The 25589-nt window shown below is 41.6% G+C and overlaps 1 protein-coding gene across 7 annotated transcripts in view; it reads left to right on the top strand.

Moving 5' to 3' along the window:
* LOC124115243 (dynein axonemal heavy chain 1-like) overlaps positions 1 to 25589 on the top strand; it is a 121709-nt gene that overhangs the window by 49448 nt on the left and 46672 nt on the right. For 3 of the 7 annotated variants that reach the window (XM_048402451.1, XM_048402447.1, XM_048402448.1), the window contains exons 33-61: positions 563 to 649; positions 824 to 930; positions 3251 to 3330; positions 4028 to 4119; positions 4820 to 4974; positions 5837 to 6014; positions 6397 to 6591; positions 7015 to 7134; positions 9949 to 9984; positions 11143 to 11301; positions 11769 to 11885; positions 12091 to 12231; positions 12759 to 12919; positions 13421 to 13578; positions 14114 to 14287; positions 14600 to 14778; positions 15099 to 15332; positions 15984 to 16180; positions 16747 to 16882; positions 17483 to 17691; positions 18437 to 18608; positions 19364 to 19555; positions 19766 to 19885; positions 20615 to 20740; positions 21726 to 21875; positions 22601 to 22774; positions 23180 to 23458; positions 24236 to 24367; positions 25189 to 25434. In XM_048402451.1, the coding sequence (XP_048258408.1) occupies positions 563 to 649; positions 824 to 930; positions 3251 to 3330; positions 4028 to 4119; positions 4820 to 4974; positions 5837 to 6014; positions 6397 to 6591; positions 7015 to 7134; positions 9949 to 9984; positions 11143 to 11301; positions 11769 to 11885; positions 12091 to 12231; positions 12759 to 12919; positions 13421 to 13578; positions 14114 to 14287; positions 14600 to 14778; positions 15099 to 15332; positions 15984 to 16180; positions 16747 to 16882; positions 17483 to 17691; positions 18437 to 18608; positions 19364 to 19555; positions 19766 to 19885; positions 20615 to 20740; positions 21726 to 21875; positions 22601 to 22774; positions 23180 to 23458; positions 24236 to 24367; positions 25189 to 25434 (4506 nt within the window). Of the gene's footprint in view, positions 1 to 562; positions 650 to 823; positions 931 to 3250; positions 3331 to 4027; positions 4120 to 4819; positions 4975 to 5836; positions 6015 to 6396; positions 6592 to 7014; positions 7135 to 8963; positions 8982 to 9948; positions 9985 to 11142; positions 11302 to 11768; positions 11886 to 12090; positions 12232 to 12758; positions 12920 to 13420; positions 13579 to 14113; positions 14288 to 14599; positions 14779 to 15098; positions 15333 to 15983; positions 16181 to 16746; positions 16883 to 17482; positions 17692 to 18436; positions 18609 to 19363; positions 19556 to 19765; positions 19886 to 20614; positions 20741 to 21725; positions 21876 to 22600; positions 22775 to 23179; positions 23459 to 24235; positions 24368 to 25188; positions 25435 to 25589 lie in introns of all 7 variants that reach the window. The other 4 variants (XM_048402450.1, XM_048402449.1, XM_048402446.1 and 1 more) reach the window with 2 other exon arrangements.

Raw genomic sequence — 25589 nt, 5'->3', positions numbered from 1 at the left:
CCCTTAAGGGACCGGTCATTTATTACAGTCTTTTTTATTATACACTAATGTATTGAAAATAATTACAGTCCCTTATTGTTTGTCACATTTTAGGATGACCCTCCTCGTAGCCTTGTACATTTTTTTTATGACCCTCTAAATAGACAAAAAGCAAAACTTAAAGCTATGTATATTTTATTATAAAGGTCCTTTTTTCATGACCCTCCCTAATATGTGTATTATTTCTTATGACACTCCCTAAAGACTGCCATATTTTGGGTGACCCTCCCTTGATTCCCTCTGACCCATCCCTGCTTTGGTAAATGACCGGTCCCAAAATTTGACAGAATTCCATTTATTGTTGATTAAGATCCCCCTGATGATTCTAGGTTTGCCAGTACAGTACCTGTGTGTGTGGATTGTACCAAAGTGGTAAATGTTGCTGATCAACATTGCTTGAGGCTCTCTTTTCAAATTAACTGACAAAGTGGTGTTTCATTCAACTTACGCAATCACTGTGTCAAGTGAGAATCTAGTCTTTGGTCGTTATCTAATATTTACGTCTTCATTTTTGTATTCCTAGGATCACTATGATTTTGGTATGCGTGCTGTGAAGAGTGTCATCTCAGCGGCAGGAAACCTGAAGCGACAACACCCAGACATGGACGAGGTGCGTGATGGTAGCCTATACAACAGTGAACATTCATTTTAGAGTTGGTCTTCAGCAGCCCATTCTGAATAAGAGGAAACTACCTGTACCAATATTGTGACGACCATTGCCTGATAACTAGTTGTTATCAGCCAAAGTGTTGAATTTCCTAGTGACATGCAATGTATGTTTCAGGAATTGATTGCTTTACGTGCCATCAGGGACGTCAATGTACCCAAGTTCCTGATAGACGATCTCAAACTCTTCTCCGGTATCGTGTCTGATCTTTTCCCGAACATCAAGTAAGTCTCAATTTATAGAAAGTTAGCGTCTGGACATTTTTAATCCCGAGCTTTAATATTTTGTTACCAATACGATGTAGACTAAGAGTTTAAGGAAAGTTATTATATTTCAATTATGAAAAACAACATATTGAAATGTTTATGTTTTAATAAAAAATATGTGTGTATTTCTTTCCCCATTGTTTCCTAAAGAAACGTAATCCCTATCACACTGTATGAGTAAGTACAAGATGGTGTCTCATGACGAGCATGGTGAATACATCACGAGGGCCAGTACTAGTTCACATCACACATGTTCACATGTCACACTTTGAATGAATGAGTAAGTACGAGATGGTGTCTCGTGAATACATCACGAGGGCCAGTATTAGTTCACTGTCACACGTGTTCACATGTCACACTTTGAATGAATGAGTAAGTACGAGATGGTGTCTGGTGAATACATCACAAGGGCCAGTATTAGTTCACTGTCACACATGTTCACGTCACATTTTGAATGTAGGAGTATGTACGATATGGTGTCTGGTGAATACATCACGAGGGCCAGTATTAGTTCACATCACACATGTTCACATGTCACATTTTGAATGTAGGAGTAAGTACGAGATGGTGTCTGGTGAATACATCACGAGGGCCAGTATTAGTTCACATCACACGTGTTCACATGTCACACTTTGAATGTAGGAGTAAGTACGAGATGGTGTCTCGTGAATACATCACGAGGGCCAGTATTAGTTCACTGTCACACGTGTTCACATGTCACACTTTGAATGTAGGAGTAAGTACGAGATGGTGTCTGGTGAATACATCACAAGGGCCAGTATTAGTTCACATCACACGTGTTCACATGTCACACTTTGAATGTAGGAGTAAGTACGAGATGGGGTACTGAATACATCACGAGGGCCAGTATTAGTTCACCATCACACTTGTTCACATGTCACACTTTGAATGTAGGAGTAAGTACGAGATGGTACTGAATACATCACGTGGGCCAGTACTAGTTCACTGTCACACGTGGTCACAAATGTTTGGTAGATTACAACAGAAAACAAGGAAAGTCGGCAGGGAGTCTGTGATGTTATGTAAAAGAGTAGAGGCATGCTGACTCAGTGGAATAAGGGCAGGCAACTTGCATTGCAGAGTTGTGTCCCCTACTCAGACATGGATGACAGGCAGATCATTGTTTGAACTGAAATTTGGACCCAATTATCTCTCTGTCTGTCAGCAGCATACCCTTGCTTGTGGGTTACCACCAAATTGACAAACTTCGATCATCTGTGTAGCTTTGGACTCACTTCCCATATTAAGCTGACATGCTGAAACACGGTTCAGAGCAGACAATGTATGGCTGAAACCAAGCTGATGCAATATTAAATTTGTACTCACTGAATATTTATACAGGAAGGTATTACTAGTTTGATACTGTTCACAAATTTGTAAAAGGGACCAAATAAATCGGATGGTCAGACTTGGTGTTGCATGTCATCGTGCCCAGACGACGTGGATTGTTGCTCATTGTATCGATCACTGGATTGTCTGGACTCTATAACTCACAGGCTACTGTCATATAGCTGGGATATTGCTGAGTGCTGCATTAAACAACAAACAAACACAAATTTGTTATGTCTTGGGCACACTATGGGAATTGCATATAGTCATTGTACTGCATGGGCCATTAGCTTGTGTGTGTGGATTGCACTGATTGAAGTGCCAGTACATACATGTCTTCTTAACAAGGCAACTGATATAATTCTGTTTGTATTGTCCGTGTTGATAGATCTTAACGCTGTAAAGTAAACATTTACTATGTGAGACACAGTTCAATCCATATGAACTGGCATCTCTATAATCCAGCACCTGTTTATCCAGAATATTGGCAATATTGGTATCTTACTCTGTAAAGTGACATATCAATAGGTCAGCACCTGTATAATCCAGCATTTTTATGTTGTTCCTGAAGAATGTAATATTGCTATCTTTCTCTGTAATGTAGCATCTCAATAATCAAGCACCTGTATAATCCAGCATATAATGTTGGTCCTTAAGAAGACAATATTGCTAATTTACTCTTTAAAGTGGAATCTCAATAATCCAACACGTGTATAATCCAGCATCTATTGATGGTCCCAGGAGAATGCTATGATTTATCTTACTCTGTAAATTGACATCTCTATAACGGAGCACTGTATTTAATATTGGTCCCCGGAGAATGCAGTAACTTTCTAGAATTTGCAATTTATTACAATCCATGAAATGCTTCTCTGTATGATATAAAGTGTTAATGACATGTGGCTGACTGAGTGACTCTGCTATGCAGGGATGAGTCTATAGACTATGGAGCCCTTGATACATCACTCAGGAAGAGCTGCAACAAACTCTCCATCAAGGATGTCGACGGTTAGTGCCTATACTTCATTCTATTATATATAGGCTTGTGTTACTGATGCTCTAAACCAATCCAATCAGCATGGTATCATGAACCGATAAATATGCAAATGAGGTCTCCTAGCCGGAACTACTTTCAAGCTCCATACATCAGTGTGATATCCTCTTTCGCAATAACCATCTGCATTTGTGACACAAATGTTCCCAATATACTTACACAGGGCTTTCCCAATGTGTCACCAAAACATGGAGACAAGTCATTTGGCACTATACAACTTGGGCAGTTCACTCAAGAATTGTATGCATACACAATTTCTAGAGCTACTTCATTGAGTGAAAATATGTCTAAACATCGATTATTTTAAGAATGATGTATATGATAAAGAGATTATTTCCCTCATGTGTTTCTGTACCATAAATGTCTATATTAGGAATGAGAAATATGTATTATTCTTCCCAAAGGATTACAAACTACAACTTTTATTTCTTTAGGATATTTAGGATAGGGAAACACACTTTGCTGATAATCTCTATGTCTGTCATCAATTTTCCAGTTTTCTGAATGTGAGGGTGCCCAATACTTTTTCAGCTCACCTAATATGATACTTTGTACGGCAACTAAAGACACCTTAACTAATAACATCATACTTTGAGTGGATATATCAATACTGAATTTCCCAATCAATGACACCTCTATCATGTCCTGCAGGATTCATCAAGAAGTGTATTCAGCTGTACGAGACCACGGTGGTGCGACACGGTCTCATGTTGGTGGGGCCCACAGCATCTGGCAAGACAAAGGTACTCTCAGACCTACAGCATGCCTGAACAACATGTCATAACAAGGAAGACATGTTCAGTTAGCTTGTCACGTTGTCCACGAAGGTTGTAAGATTTCGTTTTAGATAGAACCATCTTGAGTTTTCACATATAATAACTGAGAGGCATGTAATACATAGTCTGGCCTTACGATTCTAGACTGCCTCCGTTGTCTAGTTGAAGAGCATCTGTCGGAAAGCAGTTCGATCCCCGTCCACGTCATATCAAAAGATGTTAAAAGATGGTACTTCTTGTTACTCTGCCTGGTGATCGGCACTAAGGGGCTAAAACAAGGGCTGGTTGGCTCGGAGTCAGTTTAGTGTCTGAGTGGGGTGTTCATGTTAAACTGCAACATGGTATCTCAGTGGGCTAGCACTATAAAATCAGCATTAGATTGGACTAGTACAAGCACACACACCCACGCACATGTGTGCGCATGCATGTTGCTATATAAGTGCAGTACACATGAACGTGACATTAGACCCCATGTTCACCTTCTAAATTATTCACATATTGTTGAACAAAGTGTAGGCAATCATATCAGTTAACTTAAATATTCTATATAGACAAGAATAATGGAAATCTTGAAATTGTACAGTGTAATAACATGAATAGATTTTAATTATACCAAATTATTTTCAAGTGATCACAATACGATATGGTGCATCTGTGTATGTTCCAGTGCTATGAAACACTACAGAAGGCTATGACGTCACTGAAAGGGGAGATGTCACCTGCAGGGGTGCCGTTTGAACATGTCCACACGTTTATCCTCAACCCCAAGTCCATCACTATGGGGCAGCTGTATGGAGAGTTCGACATCCTGACTCATGAATGGTAGGTGTATTAGATGTTAACTAGCAGTCACACTGTTGCTGAGAGTGACTGACACGTGAAGGATTGGTTCATGGCCCAGTATTTTGATCTGAGGAATGTCTTTGGCCATCATGCTTTGTGATCCAATGAACCATGCTCGTCCAGCAACATGCTTCCAGACAATTATTGTTCCCTGTTTGTTAGGCATTTCTTAGAAGTTGACAGATGATTAGATACACAATTAACATACAACTTTTAATATGCTATTATTGTGGCGATATGACAAAGATGTCTTCATTTGTTAACTGTGTTTAATCACTGTAATTATAGCTGTGTACACGAGTACTGAAGCCATGTGCTTGCAGCCAGCAGCATACTCGTGAGAGTTATCTCCCCTCCTGTCTTTGGCTGAGGCCCATTTAAGGATGGGGCCCACTTAGGGTTTAGCTAATACCACCATTATAGCGACATTTCAGTATGAATCCTTATACTGTTGTCAAACTGTCAGTACTGTCGTCTGCCTCAGGCTGTATTAATGAATATGTGCCGATCAGGTTAATTCTGATTCAGACAATTTCACAAGTTTGTACCATCTTGATACCGTTTTTCCCAGACCTTTGAGTTCAACCACTAGTCCGAATCTGAGCCACTAGTCAAACCTGAGTCATTAATAAAGACCTACGATGACATGAGACCACCCAAATCTTTTAAGCATTGGAGTATAGTTTACGACCATCCCATTCGGAGATCACTGGTATCCAGAAGAATGATCTCTCCACTTGGATCCAGCACCAGTAGGACCCTAACGAGTTGACAGAGCATCTCAACGTTTAAAAGGAATAAACAAGACTCTATGTTGAAGTTCACTGTTTGTGTTTTCCAGGACTGATGGCATCCTGTCCTCACTCATCCGAAACAGTGCATCAGCAACTGATACAGACCTGCGCTGGTTTCTGTTTGACGGCCCCGTGGACGCAGTGTGGATCGAAAACATGAACACCGTGCTGGACGACAACAAGAAGTTGTGTCTCAGCAGTGGAGAGATCATCAAACTCTCCGATGTACGTCACATGTTGGTGCAGATCTCAGTCCACCTCGGTCCACAAAACATGCTCATTACACAGTCTAGATAGATATTATTGTGATGATGATTCATCATGTTAGTAATGATATCAATAGGTTTTGAAATTGATGAAATCTGTACATTTGGCTTAAAATATATTTGAGTATGACTTCCAGCAATAGGAAATTAAGAATATTTAATATTGGTGTAGAAATGTCCATTGTCCCTGTATAGTGGTATATTTCTCACTCAAATTTTTAGAAACCACCAAATCTGGAAAATATGACATTGCATTGTATTTCAGATGTTTGAACTGATCTTAAAATGTTTGAAGCATTCTAGTAGATAATGTTAGTGTCATGACCTGTTGTTTTGTCCAGGGCATGACGATGATGTTCGAGGTGGCTGACCTGGCTGTCGCCTCCCCTGCTACCGTCAGTCGTTGCGGCATGGTGTACCTTGAACCCAGCTACATCGGCCTCAACCCCTTCGTGGAGTGCTGGCTGAAGAAACTTCCGGACAACATCTACGACCACAAGGACCATCTGCAGCAGCTCTTTGATGCGTTCATGGAGGTAGGAACATGACAGATCAGTTACTGTGTTTCAGAACGCTTGCATTGAAGAACTTCATCGTAGAAAACTTTGGACCCATAGAACTCTTGAGTCTACATATGACAGTGTTATTTGACACTGGAGTGGAACATTCCCCTCCTTCAGCATGTTATTTCAGCAACTCATACCAATCAAAAAATGTCCCAAGATTAAATCAGTATCAGGTGGTCAAAATGTCTGACCTAGAAGATTCTATGTCATTGTGCCACAACACTATGAAGTATTGCTCATGCTATCAAACGCTAGTTTTCATGTCCCAGATGTTCGTTCGTTCGTTCGTTCGTTCGTTCGTTCGTTCATTTGTTCGTTCATTGTTTCTTTTTTCTTTCTTTCTTACAATTCTAAGGAAGAAGAGTGTGTAATGATATTTCTGTGATGTTTCAGCCTGCCCTGAAGTTCGTGAGAAACAATGTGAAGGAAATTGTTCCGACTGTCGATGGCAACCTGGTCTTCAGTCTCCTGAAGCTCATCGAGTGCTTCTTTACTCCCTTCATTCCTAAAGAGGTAAGCCACTGTTCCTGTACACCACGCCTGGTTGTGGGGGGTTACTTGGAGTGTCCTAGGTAGCACCGGACTTGTCCATCTGCTCTTCACTTTATTCCCGATGTGAAGTTAACTCTGCCACCCATCCTTTGACCTAAAATAATTGACAATTTCAAAAACAGAATCATTATATTGGCAAAGAGTTTATCTGAAATAATATTCATTGTAAAATAGAAAGGCAGTTTTTGTCCACTGATTTGAAAGTTCAAGGCAAAAAAGGACAAGTCTTTGAATGGCATTTAGAAGTGAAACACATAAGGAAGAGAATTTATGGATGTCAACTTCTTTATTATGAGGAGTCCGATGTTTCGGAGTATATGCTTACTGATAAAGGAGTAAGTATATTCACTGATACGTTGTGATCCTCATACTATAGAAGTTGACATCCATAAAATCTCTTCCTTAAAGAGGACAAGTTAGGTTTTACAGATGTTTTTCAACATTTGTTGCACAGAGTGAAAAACCTAAAGCACAAAAGACTAACATGTATAGATCTACCTGAATCACACACTTACATGCATGTGTGTATAGATGTGGTCTGTGTAGCTGTTGTGTGTATAGATGATGTCATAGTTGATAAATGGAAATACCATGTAAATTGTTTTCTCTAAAACACAATGTAATTTACTAAGTGTGTATTTAAGGTTTGAGGACATTCATATGTTAAGTCGTATTAATAACAGAACATCTTGTATGATTTTGTCATTTTCCTATAACTGGTATTTCTTGATATCAAAAGTGCAGTTGTCAAATCCCAAATTCACCAGATTAGCATCGTTACTTGGTTTGGCAGCACCATAATCGTGCTTGTGTGTTACACTTGTGTTGCTTTGACTGTTTCTCACACATTAAGCTGGCATGCTGTGCTAAGACTGAGCTTTTCAAAATGGCTTTAGACCTAATTGCCTTTCTGGCTCCCTCACTCTAAAGAGGTATTCACATGAGGAACTACTGTCAGGTAGTAGTGAATGGGACATTTAGAAAGTATTATTCAGAATGATTTTTCTGTGAGTGCCTACTGCATGTTCCTGTGTAGTTATCAGTCTGTGATTATGATTAATGTTATAAGCTTGACCAGCTTGACCAGCTTGACCAGCTTGACCCATCCCTCTCCCCTCCTCTCCCCTCCCCTCCCCCGTATCTCCTCACACTTGTTTCTTGTGAGATGACCCCCATATACGTGTAATCCCCTTTTGTTTCTTGAGAGACAACCCCCATATCCCTGTATCCCCCTTTGCTTGTTGAGACAGCCCCCATATCCATGTATCCCCCTTGTTTCTTGAGAGACAACCCCCGTATACCTGTATCCCCCCTTGCTTGTTGAGACAGCCCCCATATCCCTGTATCCCCCCTTGCTTGTTGAGACAGCCCCCATATCCCTGTATCCCCCTTGCTTGTTGAGACAGCCCCCATATACCTGTATCCCCCCTTGCTTGTTGAGGCAGCCCCCATATCCATGTATCCCCCTTGTTTCTTGAGAGACAACCCCCATATACCTGTATCCCCCCTTGCTTGTTGAGACAGCCCCCATATCCATGTATCCCCCTTGTTTCTTGAGAGACAACCCCCGTATACCTGTATCCCCCCTTGCTTGTTGAGACAGCCCCCATATCCATGTATCCCCCTTGTTTCTTGAGAGACAACCCCCCGTATCCCTGTATCCCCCCCTTGCTTGTTGAGACAGCCCCCATATCCCTGTATCCCCCCTTGCTTGTTGAGGCAGCCCCCCATATCCCTGTATCCTCTCTTGCTTGTTAACCCCCCATCACGTTGATTGCTTTTGTCAACAGGCAAGCCAGAGACGAGTGGTAAGAGACTGATGTCAAGTCTTGTCTCACTGACTTGATCCTACCCTCTCTTAGTCCACCAGTTCTTGTACCCAATCTTTGCTTGCAATGCTTCATCTATTATATGTTCAGATTTGAATCAGGGTAATTGTTTTATTATGTATGTTACAAAGCTTGTCAGCTGGCATTATTAATCTGTGTTGAATTTTTGAATAATCAGAAATATAACGGAGACTGCTATGTAAAGAACAGTTACCAGATTAAGGGGAAAAGTTGACAAAGATTATCTACTTGCTTGTAAGAATGATGTGAACAAGGGTGATGGGTTTGATGAATATAGTGTTAAAGGTTTGCTACATATTGTGTTTCAAGAGATCGGCGAGTAAAATAGACATTTTCAACATATCCGAATTATTGTGTTGTTCTCAAAGACCATGTCTTGAGGAACATCTCTGCATAGATAGATACAAGCAGCAGCCTTGCTTCCTAACCATACCTGTAGTGCCAGTACCTGGCTCATTTAGTACTGGAAAATACCAACTTGCAGAATTTGGTAAAATTGGGTGAAACCTTTTACAAGAAATAAAAAATACTTCAAACAACATTCAATAAATGGCTATATACTATTATTCTCAACTTTATAATATATAATGTATTGTGAAAATAAGAGAGCAGAGAAACTCAAGTATATAGCTTCAAAACATATTGTTCAGTTACATTTTCATTTTTTCCAATTCCTGACCAACCATATTTTTGCTGCAGACACGTAAAAGAGAAATCTCTATTCACGATCCATTCAATCTAACTGTGTATTACCTGGTTGGTCAGCTTGGTGCATGTGAACCCAGAAGTGTAACTGTTTCCCCTGCTACTGATTGTAGTTGCATCTTCCAGTACTGTCTGTAATCAAGTGGATGTGTCATGTCTTCTTTCTCCATCCACTCATTCCTTCCCTTCTTTCTATCCTTGCTACTCTTATCACCTCTAGACTGCAATGTCCTCTGACGAGGAGGATGTAATCTATGTGAGTACCAACAGTTGATGCACAGGAACACATGCCCTGTGTTATTTCATGTTATATCATGTTGCACCATGTTATTCCATGTTATTCCATGTTATTCCATGTTATTTCCAAGTTTTAGTTTAGAGTGCATTACCTGCTTGCTATACACTGTGAATGACTTATTCCATTTTTTTCTTTTCATTATTTGAGCTATAATCCAAAAATTATTTTGTTTCAGAAATTTTATTTGTCAGTTCACATTTTTTATGCAAATTTACTAGCTTTTACTTCTATTCTTAGTTTACTATTTAGTCCTGTTTAGTTTGTTTACTTCATGCTTGAGTAAAAGTCAGAATTTGAAAAATAATGAGTGCAGTTTAAGTTTGTGTTACTGTTTACTGTTCATGTTGATGTCCTTACCACAGGGTTGTATTATGTAGTTGGAGTGCATTCCTTCTCCATGTTGTGTAAGGAAGGATGGAGATCAGTGCTGGTGTAATGCATGTATTATGTAGTTGGAGTGCATTCCCACTCCATGTTGTGTAAGGAAGGATGGAGATCAGTGCTGGTATAATGCATGTATTATGTAGTTGGAGTGCATTCCTTCTCCATGTTGTGTAAGGAAGGATGGAGATCAGTGCTGGTGTAATGCATGTTGCATCCAGTCAGGACAAAATGGCTACAACATAATCTGTTGTTCATCAGTCTTTTTATCCCAAAAGTCACCAGGCATTTGTCCTTTTATTCTCAGTACACAGAGAGCTAATTAAAACTTGTCATGACAGCTTAGATGAGGCAGGGAATTATCACTCCTCTGTGGACATCCAGACCATCTTGACATGCATCAATTGGCATACAGAAGTTAGATCAAAATCCAACTTTTAGTACTACCTCATGATGATACAAAATATTGCTTTGACATTTCGTGACATCATCTTGTGTGGACATATCATTTCTTACTTAATTTGTAATATAAAAATGAAGCGTTGATTTTAGATTTGTTATTGTAGCAGTTTTACATATTGTGATTGTGAACCTGTATGTATTTTTCCTGTGATACCCACTGCATAGTATATCTGTTTGCTGTATGTTATTGGTAGTGTCAGACTCAGCGTTATTAAACAGAGTTGTATGTTATAGATTTATGTTCAAGTTGTCATCAGTGTTACCTGTGTTTAGGGAGAGAATCCCATCTCCGATGAGGCCCTGGCACGGGTGAAGGAGCTGATTGAACCCTGGTTCATCTTCGCCCTCGTGTGGAGCATTGGCGGCACTGGGGACAACGACAGCCACAAGAAGTTCTCCGACTGGCTCAGAAACAAAATGAAAAAGGAGAATGCAAGTGTTTTAAACATATTTTTTGCATTCTGACTGTTAGCTGCAAGTTCACTCGATAAATCTAAGTTGGCACTCATCGTGAAGTTTTTGTCCAAAGTTATAATGTAATTATACTAGTTTTGTCAGCTAAATAATTTTAGAGATATAGCATTCTACTGATCTTGAATCTGAGAGTAGTTAGTTCTACCTCAACTAAGCTTTTGTTGCAGCCTTAATTATGAGTCAATAAGACAGTCTAAGATATTTAGAGATTAACTTACTTAATAGTAAGTGTATCACTGGATGATTGTGCTGTATGGACATGACTTCCCATTTATTTCAAAGAAGCAGATATACATTTTTTTATTTTATAAGGATGACATTTTGTATTGGGTAGTAAATAGTATGTAGTCCCTGTAGAGTTATGGTAAATTAGTACTGTGATGTGTTGGCCTCACATGTATGTCTTGGTATTGTGTTGTCTGTAGATGACAATGCCATTCCCTGAAGAGGGTCTAGTGTATGACTACTCCCTGGACGATGCAGGCCTCAGCAGCACCAGCAGCGAGGACCTGGATGAAGAGGACAACGCTGTGGAGAAGAAGGTAAGAGTGGCATCTCTTACAACCAACAACCAGACGTTGGGCCATTAGGACATGTTTATGAGTTTATCAACCTTTTATAGCACATATCATCAAATTTGAAAAAAATATCTTTAAGACATTATGGATGACATTGAGAAAATGTCCTTGGAATCATTATATGAATGTTAATAAGAAGATGATCAGATTGATTCTGTTGTATTTTCAGGTCCAGTGGCTCAACTGGATGCATGGCCTGCCATCGTTTTCAATCAACCCCGAGACTCGCTACTCCGACATCATCGTGCCCACCATTGACACCATCCGCAACTCTTACATCATTGAGTTGCTGCTCCTGAACAAGAAAACAGTAAGTCATTTTTTCACCTGTTGTGTAACTCATGTGACATATTCATGACATCAGATTCCATGTTCTTGAAACCATGAGTTCCCAAGTTACCATAATTGTGACTTCTGGCTCCACGTTCTTCAAACCATGAGCTCCTAAGTTACCACAATTGTGACATCTGGCTCCACGTTCTTGAAACCATGAGTTCCCAGGTTACCATAATTGTGACATCTGGCTCCTTGTTCTTGAAACCATGAGTTCCCAGGTTACAATAATTGTGGCATCTGGCTCCCTTTTCTTGAAACCATGAGTTCCCAGGTTACCATAATTGTGGCATCTGGCTCCCTTTTCTTGAAACCATGAGTTCCCAGGTTACCATAATTGTGGCATCTGGCTGCCTTTTCTTGAAACCATGAGTTCCCAGGTTACCATAATTGTGACATCTGGCTCCGTGTTCTTGAAACCATGATTTCCAAGGTTACCATATATTCCTGTCATCTGACTATCAGCTCCACTCGTAAAGCTCCTGTGTTATGTTTCTGTTGCAGGTGTTAAGCATAGGCCCTACTGGTACTGGCAAGACCCTGACTATTGCAGACAAGCTGACACGCAACCTGCCAAAGGAATACATCCCAGAGTTCATTGTCTTCTCTGCCAAAACAAGCGCCAACCAGACCCAGGATCTCATTGATGGCAAACTAGACAAGAGGTGAGTGGATAATGTCCATGTCAGTGAAAGATGATGTGTGTATAAATTATTCTTTGCTGAATGTTGGAGACTGTGTTAGAAGGGATTTTAGCAGTTATCAGGCACAGAAAAATCTGAATCTGCATGGCCCTATTTCACTGTGTCAGAACCTCCAGGTCAGAAAATACAGTATGTCACTGTTGAGGTCAAACGCTTCTGGAATAATAAGGTAGTGACAGGAGCGTATTTATTCATGTACATAAATCAAAATGTCTGGACCTTGTTGGGACCCAGATTTGAATAGGTACCCAGAAGTCTGTTGGGTAGATTAGACACATGTCATTGTAGGACATGACTCATGGTATCAATTCAAAACACCATTGCCAAAGAATAGTCAGTCTTGATTCGAAGTAAATGATTGTTTTTGCCCAATGCAATCAAGTCTGGACCGGACTATCCAGTATCATGGTATCAGTAACAACAAACAAACATGAATGTATGGACATGTCCATCTGTTGTCAGACGTAAAGGTGTGTTTGGTCCTCCGCTGGGCAAGTACTTCATCTTCTTTGTGGATGACCTGAACATGCCAGCCCTGGAGGTGTACGGAGCTCAGCCGCCCATCGAGCTGCTACGGCAGTGGACGGACTTCAGGGGATGGTATGACAGAAAAGCCATTGGTAAGCTGCCACTCTCACTGGGTAGAGATATTCCCAGTCATTTGGGGGAATTGTTGATTGTGTTTTGGTGAGGAACAAATAACTGACTGCCTATTATTTCTTGGTCCGTATAATATTACTTGGACTATTAAACTTTAGGTGTTTATGTCATCTGTTTAGTACTGACATTACGTTCATAGACATCCAATGCCTAATGGTATATACATGTATAACAGTATTGACATTCTGGGGAGATTGACAGCCTTTGTTCAGTATGCAACTTGAACCACTTGGCCAAAGTGTGAATCTAGTACAGTTTCTCTTCCCTCCAGTAAGCACAGGTAATAGTAGTCCAAATTACACTGCAATCTTATGACAAATGTTGCCTAATGATATATTTTGATACCAGCTGATAAGTCTTGGCCAGTGATATTGGTTAATCGTCTTTCTGGCCAGTTGCAGGTTGTGGTTATGTTATGAGCTAGGGATTTTGTTTTACAGTTATGACCATGAGGGATGGTACAGGATGAAGTTATCATGACTGTATCTGTTACAGGTGACTTCCGTAACCTTGTCGATGTGAGCTTTGTGTGTGCCATGGGTCCGCCTGGTGGTGGGCGTAACCCGGTGACAGCTCGCTTCCTGCGCCATTTCAACTTCCTGGCCTTCACAGAGATGGAGGATCTCAGCAAGAAGAAGATCTTTGGCACCATCCTCAACTCCTGGACTAGTGAGTACATCATGTCATCTGTTTACCATCGCAAGGATGGAAATGGGGACTTGTTAAAAATACTGATCCTACTGGCATGTTTAGCACCTTATTCAAACACATTTATCATTCTGTTCCTAATCAAAATAGTAGAGTTATACTTAGATGGCAAGGGTGTCTATGTTGGTATATCTTACTGTACAGAGTTATGCCCCTTGCCTGTGTCAGGACCCATTGGTTGGAGGTTTGAATCCCAGATTCTCCAAGATAATTGTAACGACCTGCCACATCAACCAGTGATTATGCTAGTACAAAGAGTCGTCATTCCTCCAGGTCAGAATTCCAGCCTAGCACAGCACAACCAGCAGCTGGTGGAGACCTGCATCGACATGTACAACACCATCACCACCCAGCTGCTGCCCACGCCAGCCAAGAGTCACTACACATTCAATCTCCGGGATCTCTCCAAGGTTTTCCAAGGAATACTCATGATGGATCCCACAAAAGTCCAGGTACTTTGCTAATCTTTGCTGCAGTGGCATTGAGCCAAGTCAGGGGAGACAATTCTCACTGCCTTTAAATGAGTATATGCAAAAACTCAAACACAAATTAGAAACGAATTTGGCACCTTGATTACTAAAACAAATGATAAATAATAGATGTTGCTCAAAAAAGCTCCCTGTTTGTTTCAGAGCATGAATTGTATATGTCTGTACTACCCAAGCTAGATAGCTCTTATGGAATACCGTCCACAAATTGACTTTTCCACTGTCCATGAAATTGTGAATAGTAGGAGGTATCGTTGCTGACCAAACTTCTCCTTTGTTCACAGAGCGTGAGTGAGATGCTGCGTCTGTACTACCATGAGAGTTGCCGAGTGTTCCAGGACCGTCTGGTCAATGACCAGGACCGACAGTGGTTCGAGGATCTGCTGAAAGAGAAGATGGAGACAGATTTCAACATGAAATATGATGAGGTCATCATCAGGAAGCCCGTGTTGTTTGGGGACTTCATGCAGGCCAGCTCTGCTGATAGACCTTACATTGAGATAGAGGACCATGATAAGGTGAGGCACCAGGACAGATAAGGAACTTCATTTTGAGCCTGAGTGCCATTGTACAAAGCGATCTTAGCGCTAAGGTGATCGTACTCCCATACCTTAACATAGACTTACAACAGTCGTAGCGCTAAGATTGTTTTGTACAACGGCACCCTGAACATTAAGTAAGGATAAGATATATAACTTCTTTATTACAATTTGTTTTGTTCTAACACAGTTATCAAGCAACTTTGCCCTATAAGTCAAGACATTTTCAGTCAATATGTGTTGCTTGATATGGGTGTTAGAACCTACACCGAAACATCGCTCCTCATTGTAATACAGAAGTTGTTCATCCATATATGTTATCCTTACTTAGTACTCCAACTTCTAAATGCCTCTCAAAGATGTTGAGCAGTATTGCAGGTTAGAATGAAAGATTTACGGAGTATTTATCAGGAAAGAAGGAATGATGTACACCTGTTAGAAGCCTGAGCCCTTCGACTATGCTTTAACATACACTTATGACAGTCGTAGACATGCACTCGCTTTGTGGCCTTGGGCCCTTTATGTTGAAATTGGAATTTCTCAAAATTGTTCTGACAGTTGTTTTAACAGAATTCACAAGTGTGACAATAGAAATGGTTTTATTGATTACAATTGATGTTGATGTTGCAGATGGTGAAGGTTGTTGAAGAGTACCTGGAGGACTACAACCAGATCAACACTGCCCAGATGAAACTGGTTCTCTTTTTGGATGCCATCAAACATGTCTGTCGCATCAGTCGTATCATCCGACAGCCTCTCGGCAACGCTCTCCTACTGGGAATGGGTGGCAGTGGGCGTCAGTCACTCACCAGACTTGCTGCTCACATGTACGTCTGTTCATCTCTGTTGACTCGGCCATAGTTTGCCTAGTCGACTACGGCTCTGCAATTAGCTGTGTTGTGTCCCTTGAATGTACCAGAAATCTATGATCATGGGTTTGACTCCAGATTAGCCCTGATTATATTTCTTGTCAGGACTGTACTTTTGCTTGTGGATTTGATGCAGTGGAAAACATCATCACTGCATCCAGCATCAAGCTGACAAACCTGGGTATAATTGGTGAACTGTTCAAATCAGCATTAAAACTATCGCTGTTGATGTCCCACAAGAATTCAGAGAAAGGTCTTGGGGACTTCCATGGTGATTGTGGGGTTGAGTAGGTTTCCAGTGTCACATGCTTGTTATAAACACCTCCGCAACTTACCAACTTGACTTAGAGCGTGTCATCATGCCATGAAAGAGTGGATTGTTTCTTATGCTTTCAATCTCTGCGTTATCTGGTCCACATTTCATTACATACCGCTGTGATAAGACTAATATTGCAGACTGCAGCTTTCACTTGTTTCAACCTCATAGGATAGTCTGCCATACATAACTTTGACTTTAATTTCAGGGCTGAATTTGACTGTTTTCAAGTTGAGCTGGCTAAAAACTATGGGATCCCAGAATGGCGTGAGGACTTGCGTAGTGTGATGATGAAGGCAGGACTGGAGAACAAGCCTATGGTGTTCCTCTTCAGTGATACTCAGGTGAACGTTTGTCCAAAGTTACTTGAAGAATTGAACCATACCTTGGAACTTGTGAGCTGTTTGGCTTATTTGAAGCACAAACGAAACCTGGGGATATGATCTTAACACTGGCAACAATTTATAAAAGCCCTGTTATTGGTCCCCAGGAACCTTTGCTGGTTGTAAGAGTGTGGTTGGGCTCAGCGACATGGTTGATCGTATGTCATCATATAAGGGTGACTTAGGTGAACTAGTGCCTTTTGATAGTTTGGAATTTCAAAAAAAAAAAAAATTAATATTTTTTTAGTTTCCATAGCAACAACTTTGACATAGACTGAAAATGGCAGTAGTACCGAACATGTCATCTTGGCAAGGGATATGAGTATTTCATGCTTGTTAATAATAGCAATCACTAGATTGTCTGGTCCAGACTCCATTGTTTACAGACTGCCATCATATAGCTTGAATACTGCTTAGTGCTGCATTAAACAAGAAGCAAACAAATATCTAACCAAGAGGCTTACAGTGTCAGTGTCCTGCCAAATGTTTTTAATTTTTGGTAGGTTTTAATCTAAATTTTGACATAAGTTTGAGTTTACATTATTCCTGCATGTTGTGTAGATCAAGAATGAGACTTTCCTGGAGGACCTGAACAACATCCTCAATGCTGGAGATGTTCCCAACATCTACGGCTTCGATGAGCAGGACCAGATCTACACAGCCATGAAGCCCATCGTCCAGGACCTCGGTCTCCAGCCCACCAAGACCAACCTGTTCTCGTGCTACACCAAGCGTATCCGTAGCAACCTACACACCGTCATCACCATGAGGTAGAGAAACTGTAGTCTTGGGTGCAGCCAGTCAGTGTGACAGACAGGGTCAAATATAGCAATTGATAGGATATCGGGGCCTCTCAATCAACCATATGATTGACCATTCAGAAACTCCACAGTTACACAGAGCCTGATAATTTGTCTGTCACTTCAAACCTGAACTTTCAAACCTGAACTTTCAAACCTGGGATATAGGAATGGGTGCTGTCCGTCTGTCCTTCTGTCATTTTTCGTTTCCGGAGCAGAACTAAAAAACATCAGAGATATCTTAACCAAACTTGGCACATAGATAGGTCTAGTAGTGAACTGGTGCCTTTTGATAGTTTGGGATTTTTGTCACAATTTTTTTTTCAAGTTTCCATGACAACGACTTTGACTTAGACTGAAAATTGTGGTTGTGCTCAAAGATCTTATTCAGGCTGTTTTTTATATATTTTCTATATAATTGTCAGTATTTTAGTGAGACTACACAGAATTCTAGAATTTGCCACCACAAATGGTTTGATCTCCGTGAAGACCAAGTTTATAATTGGTCTTCAGTAACCCATGCTTGTCATAAGAGGCGACTAACAGGTGGGGTGATCAGGCTGACTTGGTTGATGCATGTTATCATATCCAATTTGTGTAGATCGATGCTTGTGAACCACTGTCATTTAGCTGGAACATTGCTGAGTGCTGGTTTGATGTATGACGATGCTGGGTTGTTATGGGACCCGCCTTGATGCTGTTCCTTTGTTTTCAGCCCCATTGGCGAGATATTCCGTGCACGTCTTCGTCAGTTCCCCGCTCTCGTCAACTGCTGCACCATCGACTGGTTCAGTGAGTGGCCTGAGGATGCTCTGCGATCTGTTGCTATGCGCTTCCTCACCGACATCCCGGACCTCGACACCACAGATGAGGTCATGGATGGTCTGGTAAGTTCTCCAGTTTGCAACCAGCAGAGTTTATTGGTCTGTCATAGGTTATGCATGGTTTTCCTCACATTAATGTTTTCAACACTCAGGCTGTGCTAGCTATGTCATATCAGATCAAAGTACGTATTTCATCTGGATTTAAAATCTCTTCTTGTTATCAAAAGGATGTTTGAGAGGCATTTCTTAGAAGTTGATGGATGACAAAGTAGACACAAGTTATGGATAACAGAAGTTATTATCTGTAAATTGAGTCCCCCTTGACCGTCGCCAACATACCTTAGACTACTCAGTAAAAGGCATTTACTCATCACATGTTGACTTGTCTCTGACCTACAGACTTGCCAGAACTTTAGTGGTTCATGGTTCTACTTCTCCCTGAAACTGGGCCCTGTTCAATAAAGCAATATTAGCGCTGAGATGATCCCATACTTTATCATAGGCTTCCAACAGTCGTAGTGCTTAGGTGATCGTAATGCCCTTACTTTATCATAGGCTTCCAACACTGCTAAGGTGATCGTAACTCCCATACTTTAACATAGGCTTACAACAGTCATAGCGGTGAGATCGCTTTGTGGAAAGGGGCCCTGAAAGGTACCCTGGGTCCAACAGTAAATTCCTTTTGAGGTATTGCTTAAAACAGTGTTAACTCCCAGGGACCATCAAACTGAGAGCCATAGAAGTTAAGTTGAGTAGAAGATGAAGATGGGTGTTGCAGCTTCCCTGTGCAGGTAACCTATTCTCCCCTCTGTGTGTAGGTGGTCATGTGTCAGGAGATCCACCAGTCTGTACACGTCAACTCCCAGCGCTTCCTGGCCGAGTTGTCGAGACACAACTACGTAACTCCCACCAGCTACCTGGAGCTGCTCGGCATCTTCTCCAAGCTCATCGGGCTCAAGAAGATGGAGCTGAACACCGCCAGGAGACGTCTCAAGACAGGTCTGGATAAGGTGGGTCGAGTACCTCATGAAACAGGCATTAACATAATGTGGGATAAGATCTGGATGTAGTTTTGTTACAGGTGCTCATGCAATCGACCACTGGTTAGACTCAAATATTTCCAGGCTGATGAGGTGTAGCTGGAATATTACTGATGCATAAAACAACACTAACACTAAACACTAACTCCTACACATGATTCCTATCTATCTGTGTTACAGCTGCTGACAACTGCAGATGAAGTTGCAAAGCTGCAGGAGGAGTTGGCGACAATGAGGCCGCTGCTGGAGGAGGCTGTCCAGGAATCTGTCAACACCATGGAGAAGATTTCTGTTGACACGGTCAGTACTGCTAGTTGTCTTCAGCGTTGGGATGTTTGTTATTATATCCCAGTAAATTTGGGTTAATATTAGAAAGAAATGTCTTCTTCAGATGAAGACATGCATATACTACTCAAATGAAGTTAAAGAACATGACTTTCATGAAATTAGTTAATCTGTCATCACATGACAGATTAACTATAGTTATATGAAAGAAATAAGTGTTCTTTAATGTTTTTGAGTAGTATATTTGTATATGTGATATGTTACTGAACTGCAAAAGTTAATCCATAATTGTCTGATGGTGAGATTTGAGGAGAAATGATGTTTAAATGATGTCATTGAAGATTGCCTTGATGGGTATATACTCTTAGCCAATGTATCCGGGGTAGAATAGGTCTTCAGCAACCCATGCTTGCCGTAACAGGCGACTATGCTTGTGACTAATAGGATCGGGTGGTCAGGCTCGCTGACTTGGTTGATGCATGTCATCAATCCCAATTGCGTAGATTGATGCTCATGATATCAATCACTGGATTGTCTCGATTGTGACTCGATTATTTACAGACTGCCGTCATATAACTGGAATATTGCTGAGTACGGCGTTAAACAACAAACAAACAAACTTAGCCGATGTGACACTGTTTTGAATAGTCAGATGTTGTGTACTGTGTAATAAGAAGCTCAGTTCTAATCAATGCATTGTCTCATTGCCTCAATCCCTCTATATACTTTTGTTCTACTGTACAGAAATATGCGGAGGAGACGAAGGCCGTGGTGCAGAAGGAGGAGGCAGAGGCGGCCATCAAGGCCAGGGAGACACTGGCCATTGCTGACGATGCTCAGCGGGATCTCAATGAAGCTCTGCCAGCCCTGGTGAGTAGCAACAAGCCTAGCATTTCCCAGCTTGTCGGGCATACATGGCTCATGTGTCTAAGGCAATTTGGCATGCAGAGTTGCATCCCTGAGGTGTGTCAGGATGTAATGACCATGGGTTTGAATCCCAAATTTCATCTTGATTATGATCCTTGATGTGTCTGTACCCTACCCATGCTTGTATGTTTGACAAATGTGGTAACTGTATGCGACCTTCATTTCTTTCCTCTCACATTCAGCTTTCATGCTTTAATTCAAAGCAGTTAAAACCAATTCTCTCACTTGCTGTCAACTTGCCAGTCAGGCTATATTTCCAGTGACTCAAAACTTGAAGTCATGATAGTGTAAGATAATCTTATATGACTCACGTTTGAGTTCTGTAATATTTGGGAGAAAATATGTCCACATTTTTTTTATTTCCGAGATTTCATTATGGTTTCTTAGAGGAGCTACAGCTGAAAGGATCAATTCTCTGAGCTGTTTGAGTTTAACATCATGACCACAAAGCGTGGTTCGTGTGCTCCAGGGACCCGACCCACAAACCGTGTGTAGCGTTACAGCATTCATAACCCCACGATAAACTGTAGAGATAGGATAGGTTGTAACTCTACAAACACTTTGTGAACATCCGGGGTAGAATACATCTTCAGCTTTTCTTGACGTAAGAAGCGACTAATGGGATCTGGTGGTCAGGCTTGCTGACTTGGTTGATGCATGTCATCGTATCCCAATTGTGTAGATTGATGCTCACTTTGTCAATCACTGGATTGTCTGGTCCCAACTTGATTATTTACAGAACGTCGTCATATAGCTGGGATATTGCTGAGTGCGGCAATAACCAACAAACAAACTTTGTGGATCTGGACCTAGGTCTTATAAAACATTATCTGGGACAATGCTTTCTGAAACTTTAGGACAAGGGCTAACATTTGCCCCCTGAGAGGGTTATAGATTCCAGTATTTCAGAGTGCTGAGTTTGTTGTAGGATGCTGCCCTGGCCAGTCTGAAATCCCTGAACAAGAACGACGTGGTGGAGGTACGAGCCCTGCAGCGACCACCGGATGGTGTCAGGATGGTTATAGAGGCTGTGTGTATCATGAAGTCTGTCAAACCAAAGAAAGTGGCAGGAGACAAGGTATGTTGACACTTCTAGGTTAGTTAATCAACAACACTGAATGACCCCCTTTAGACATCTGAGAATTATTTGGTCATTCATCAAGGCATCCATGTGACCATATGAATATGATGAAGAAAGAAAAGTAGCTGTTCTTAGATGGAAGAGCCCTTTTGCTGCCTGTACGTATAAAATATATCTGGAATGATCGTTGTAGCCTCAGAAGTAAACTTTGTTCTTGCTGTGGTCACTTTCTGCTCTGTGAGATTTCATTGCTCGATAAATGCTGGCTGCTGCAGTGTCCAAAATAACTGCCTGCCTGCCTGCCCATGGCTGGTAACTTTTCTGTCAGTCTGCATGAAATTCTCCTCCACCTGCCCGTCTGTCTGGCAGACAATTTTAAGATGACTTACATATTCAGTTTAACTATAATTCCTTGGTGATTATCAAGTGATTGTTTGCAACTGAATCTAGACATGATTTGTCTCTTATCTTTTGCAATTTTTTAATATATATATGTCTTAACGCAGGCAGGTAGCTTTGAAGATGGGCAGGCAACACTTATGGGTCACCTGTCCGACTGTCTTGTTGGGTTTTAAAATTATTTCAAACGCTGGGTTGGGGACAATGAATCAGTATGTTTGTCAGGTGAGCTATTGGTGTGGACTTGATAGACAGAGCTGGGGCTAGGGTATATGGGTAGGAATGTGATATTCATAAAACATCCCAATGTTGTGTGTGTGCAGCCTGGCTCCAAGATTGACGACTACTGGGAGCCCGGCAAGGCCATGCTCCAGGACCCCACCCGTTTCCTGGAGAGTCTCTTCAAGTATGACAAGGACAACATACCAGACGATGCCATCAAGAAGATTCAGCCCTATATTGATGATGATGCCTTCCAGCCGGCAGCCATTCAGAAGGTACTTGTGATCTGTTCAGTAACTCCATCACTTGTCTTTGTATTTTCCTCCCACTTTCTGAGGTGTCAATGGGCAAGATGTATTCACTATATTTACCTTCCACTTTCTGACGTGTCAGTGGACAAGATGTTATCACTATATTCTCCCCCTACTTTCTGAGGTGTCTATGGAGAAGATGTATTCACTATATTCTCCCCCTACTTTCTGAGGTGTCTAATGACAAGATGTATCCACTATATTTACCTTCCACTTTCTGAGGTGTCAATGGGCAAAATGTATTCACTATATTCTCCAACCCCTTTCTGAGGTGTCAATAGGCAAGATGTATTCACTATAGTCTCCCCCTACTTTCTGAGGTGACAATGGGCAAGATGTATTCACTGTATTCTCCTCCCACTTTCCAAGGTGTCCAAAGCCTGTACCTCTATCTGTCAATGGACAAGAGCCATGCACAAGTACCACTTCGTGGCTAGAGGCGTAGCCCCCAAGAGGGAGAAGCTGCGTATAGCCCAGGCTGACCTGGCCGAGACTCAACGCATCCTGGACTCAGCCAAGGCCAAGCTGCAGGAGGTGGAGGAGGGCATTGCCACGCTGCAGGCCAAGTACGAGGACTGTGTCCGCAAGAAGGACGAGCTGGAACACAAGTGTTCTGAGTGTGAAGCTAGACTCGTCAGAGCTGACAAGGTATTGTGGATTCTCTATGCTATCATGATGTTTGTTAGTGATGATTAAAGTGAACATGTAGCTGCAACAGTTTGTCTATCCCAGTCAACTTCAGGTTAATCGACCCTTGAAAATCCAGGGTAGAATAGGTCCTCAGCAAACCATGCTTGCCGTAAAAGACGACTATGCTTGTATTAAGAGGCGACTAACGGGATCAGGTGATCAGGCTCGCCGACCTGGTTGACTCATGTCATCGTATCCCAATTGCGTGGATCGATGCTCATGATGTCAATCACTGGATAATCTGGTCCAGACTCGATTATTTACAGACCGCCGTCATATAGCTGGAATATTGCTGAGTGCGGCGTTAAACAACAAACATCATCATCTTCAGGTTAATCATCTTTCTTCCATCCATTCAGAGGCAGAGTAGGTCCACAGCATCTGATGCTTGTCATGAGGTAGATTTAGATATTGATTGTTAAATATTAATGTTTGACCTTGCTGATTGCATGTTGTTCTCTCTAGCCTGCATGCCCCCAGGTCTGTAATATACAGGTTACTGTGTTCTAGCGGGACTATTGCTGTAGTGGAAAATAACAATCAATCACTCACTTGTTCTGATATATTCCAATATGCCTGTTAGATCATCAGCGGATTGAAGATGGAACAAAGATTGAAGTCCCACATGTCAACATATTCAGAGAACCTTTTGAAAAACAGAAAAAAATATGTTGGGTTTATTTCCCCACACTGGCCAAAACCTATAGTTGATGTAGTCATGTTTCTCTCCTGAAGCTGATCGGTGGTCTGGCGGATGAGAAGGAGAGATGGAAGGAGTCCGTGGACAGGCTGGAGATGGTCATCGACAACATCACCGGGGATGTCCTCGTCTCCTCAGGATACATCGCTTACCTCGGACCCTTCACGGTAAATAGCTCTTATTGTCCCCATTGGTTCTGCTTGCTGCAAAGGAGTTAGAACTTCTAACTTAGAAGATACCTTGTCTTAAACATATACTGATGCAAAGAAATAAGGGAACAGATAAAAGAAAGCACCATGTGCTTGTTGTGGGTTGTGTTTGGGAACATAGCATTCACAGAAGGACGGTTGACCTTCTAACGTCCCACAGTAAGCTGAGAAGAAAAAATCTGTTGCACACTGATCGGTTGACAGGGGTAATAATGTTGTGCTTTGAGCATGTTGTGGGGTGGATTTGGCGCGTTATAAAAGTGCATGTTGTCCTGTGCACAGCGCACAGATCACAAGTCGGGTGAAGATAAGCAACATCGGCCATTGATAGTACTTGGATGAGTGACCGCGTTTCGGCAGCTTGGCTCCTGAGAGTTTCCAGGGCTTTGGTCCTGCCCCACACTGACACACATGTAACACAGGTGGTGTCTCCTTGGGAAAGTGACTTTGTTCGTAATGTGCCTCTGTTTACCCAGCAGTGAATGGGTACCCGGTAGGATGAGATGGTAATGTGGTTGTTAACCTAGCACCTAACAGGCAGCTTGGGTTATATACTCCCTAGGAGGCTGGGAATGGTTCTTGAGTGCACACTGATCCAGTGACTGGGTAGGGGTAATAATAGGGATTTGAGTACTGAGCATGGTGTGAAAATATGCACAATATAAATGGAATATTATTATTACATTATTAATATTATTTATATTGCGAAAAGCAGCATAAAACCCAACTCACTCACTCACTCACTCGTGACAAGTAACAGCAACATGTGTTTTATTCAGGGGGAGTACCGGCAGCAGATGCAGGTTGAGTGGGTGGAGAAGCTGGACAAGCTGAAAGTCCCGAGGACGGAGGACCCAACACTCGTGTCCACCATGAGTGACGCGGTCAAGGTCCGAAGCTGGCAGATCTGTGGTCTCCCCAAGGACAGTCTCTCAGTGGAGAACGGTGTCATCGTCCAGTTCTCGCGTCGTTGGTCTCTCTTCATTGATCCTCAGGGTCAGGCTAACAAGTGGATTAAAAACATGGTGCGTTGTTGTTTGAGATATATTAGATAATCCCATTATCATCCTTACACACAACGTTTTAACGATATTCATTTCCAGACATTTTAAGTTTAATCAACAATCTATATCAGTATTAATAAAAAAAACTGTTTTAGATTGTGATTGTTTTAGTCTCT

This window comes from Haliotis rufescens, unplaced genomic scaffold (genome assembly GCF_023055435.1).
Source record: "Haliotis rufescens isolate VD_foot unplaced genomic scaffold, xgHalRufe1.0.p SCAF_26, whole genome shotgun sequence".
Lineage (NCBI taxonomy): Eukaryota > Metazoa > Mollusca > Gastropoda > Lepetellida > Haliotidae > Haliotis > Haliotis rufescens.
Note: the sequence above shows the minus strand (reverse complement) of the source record. Positions and strands in the feature narration are given on the sequence as shown.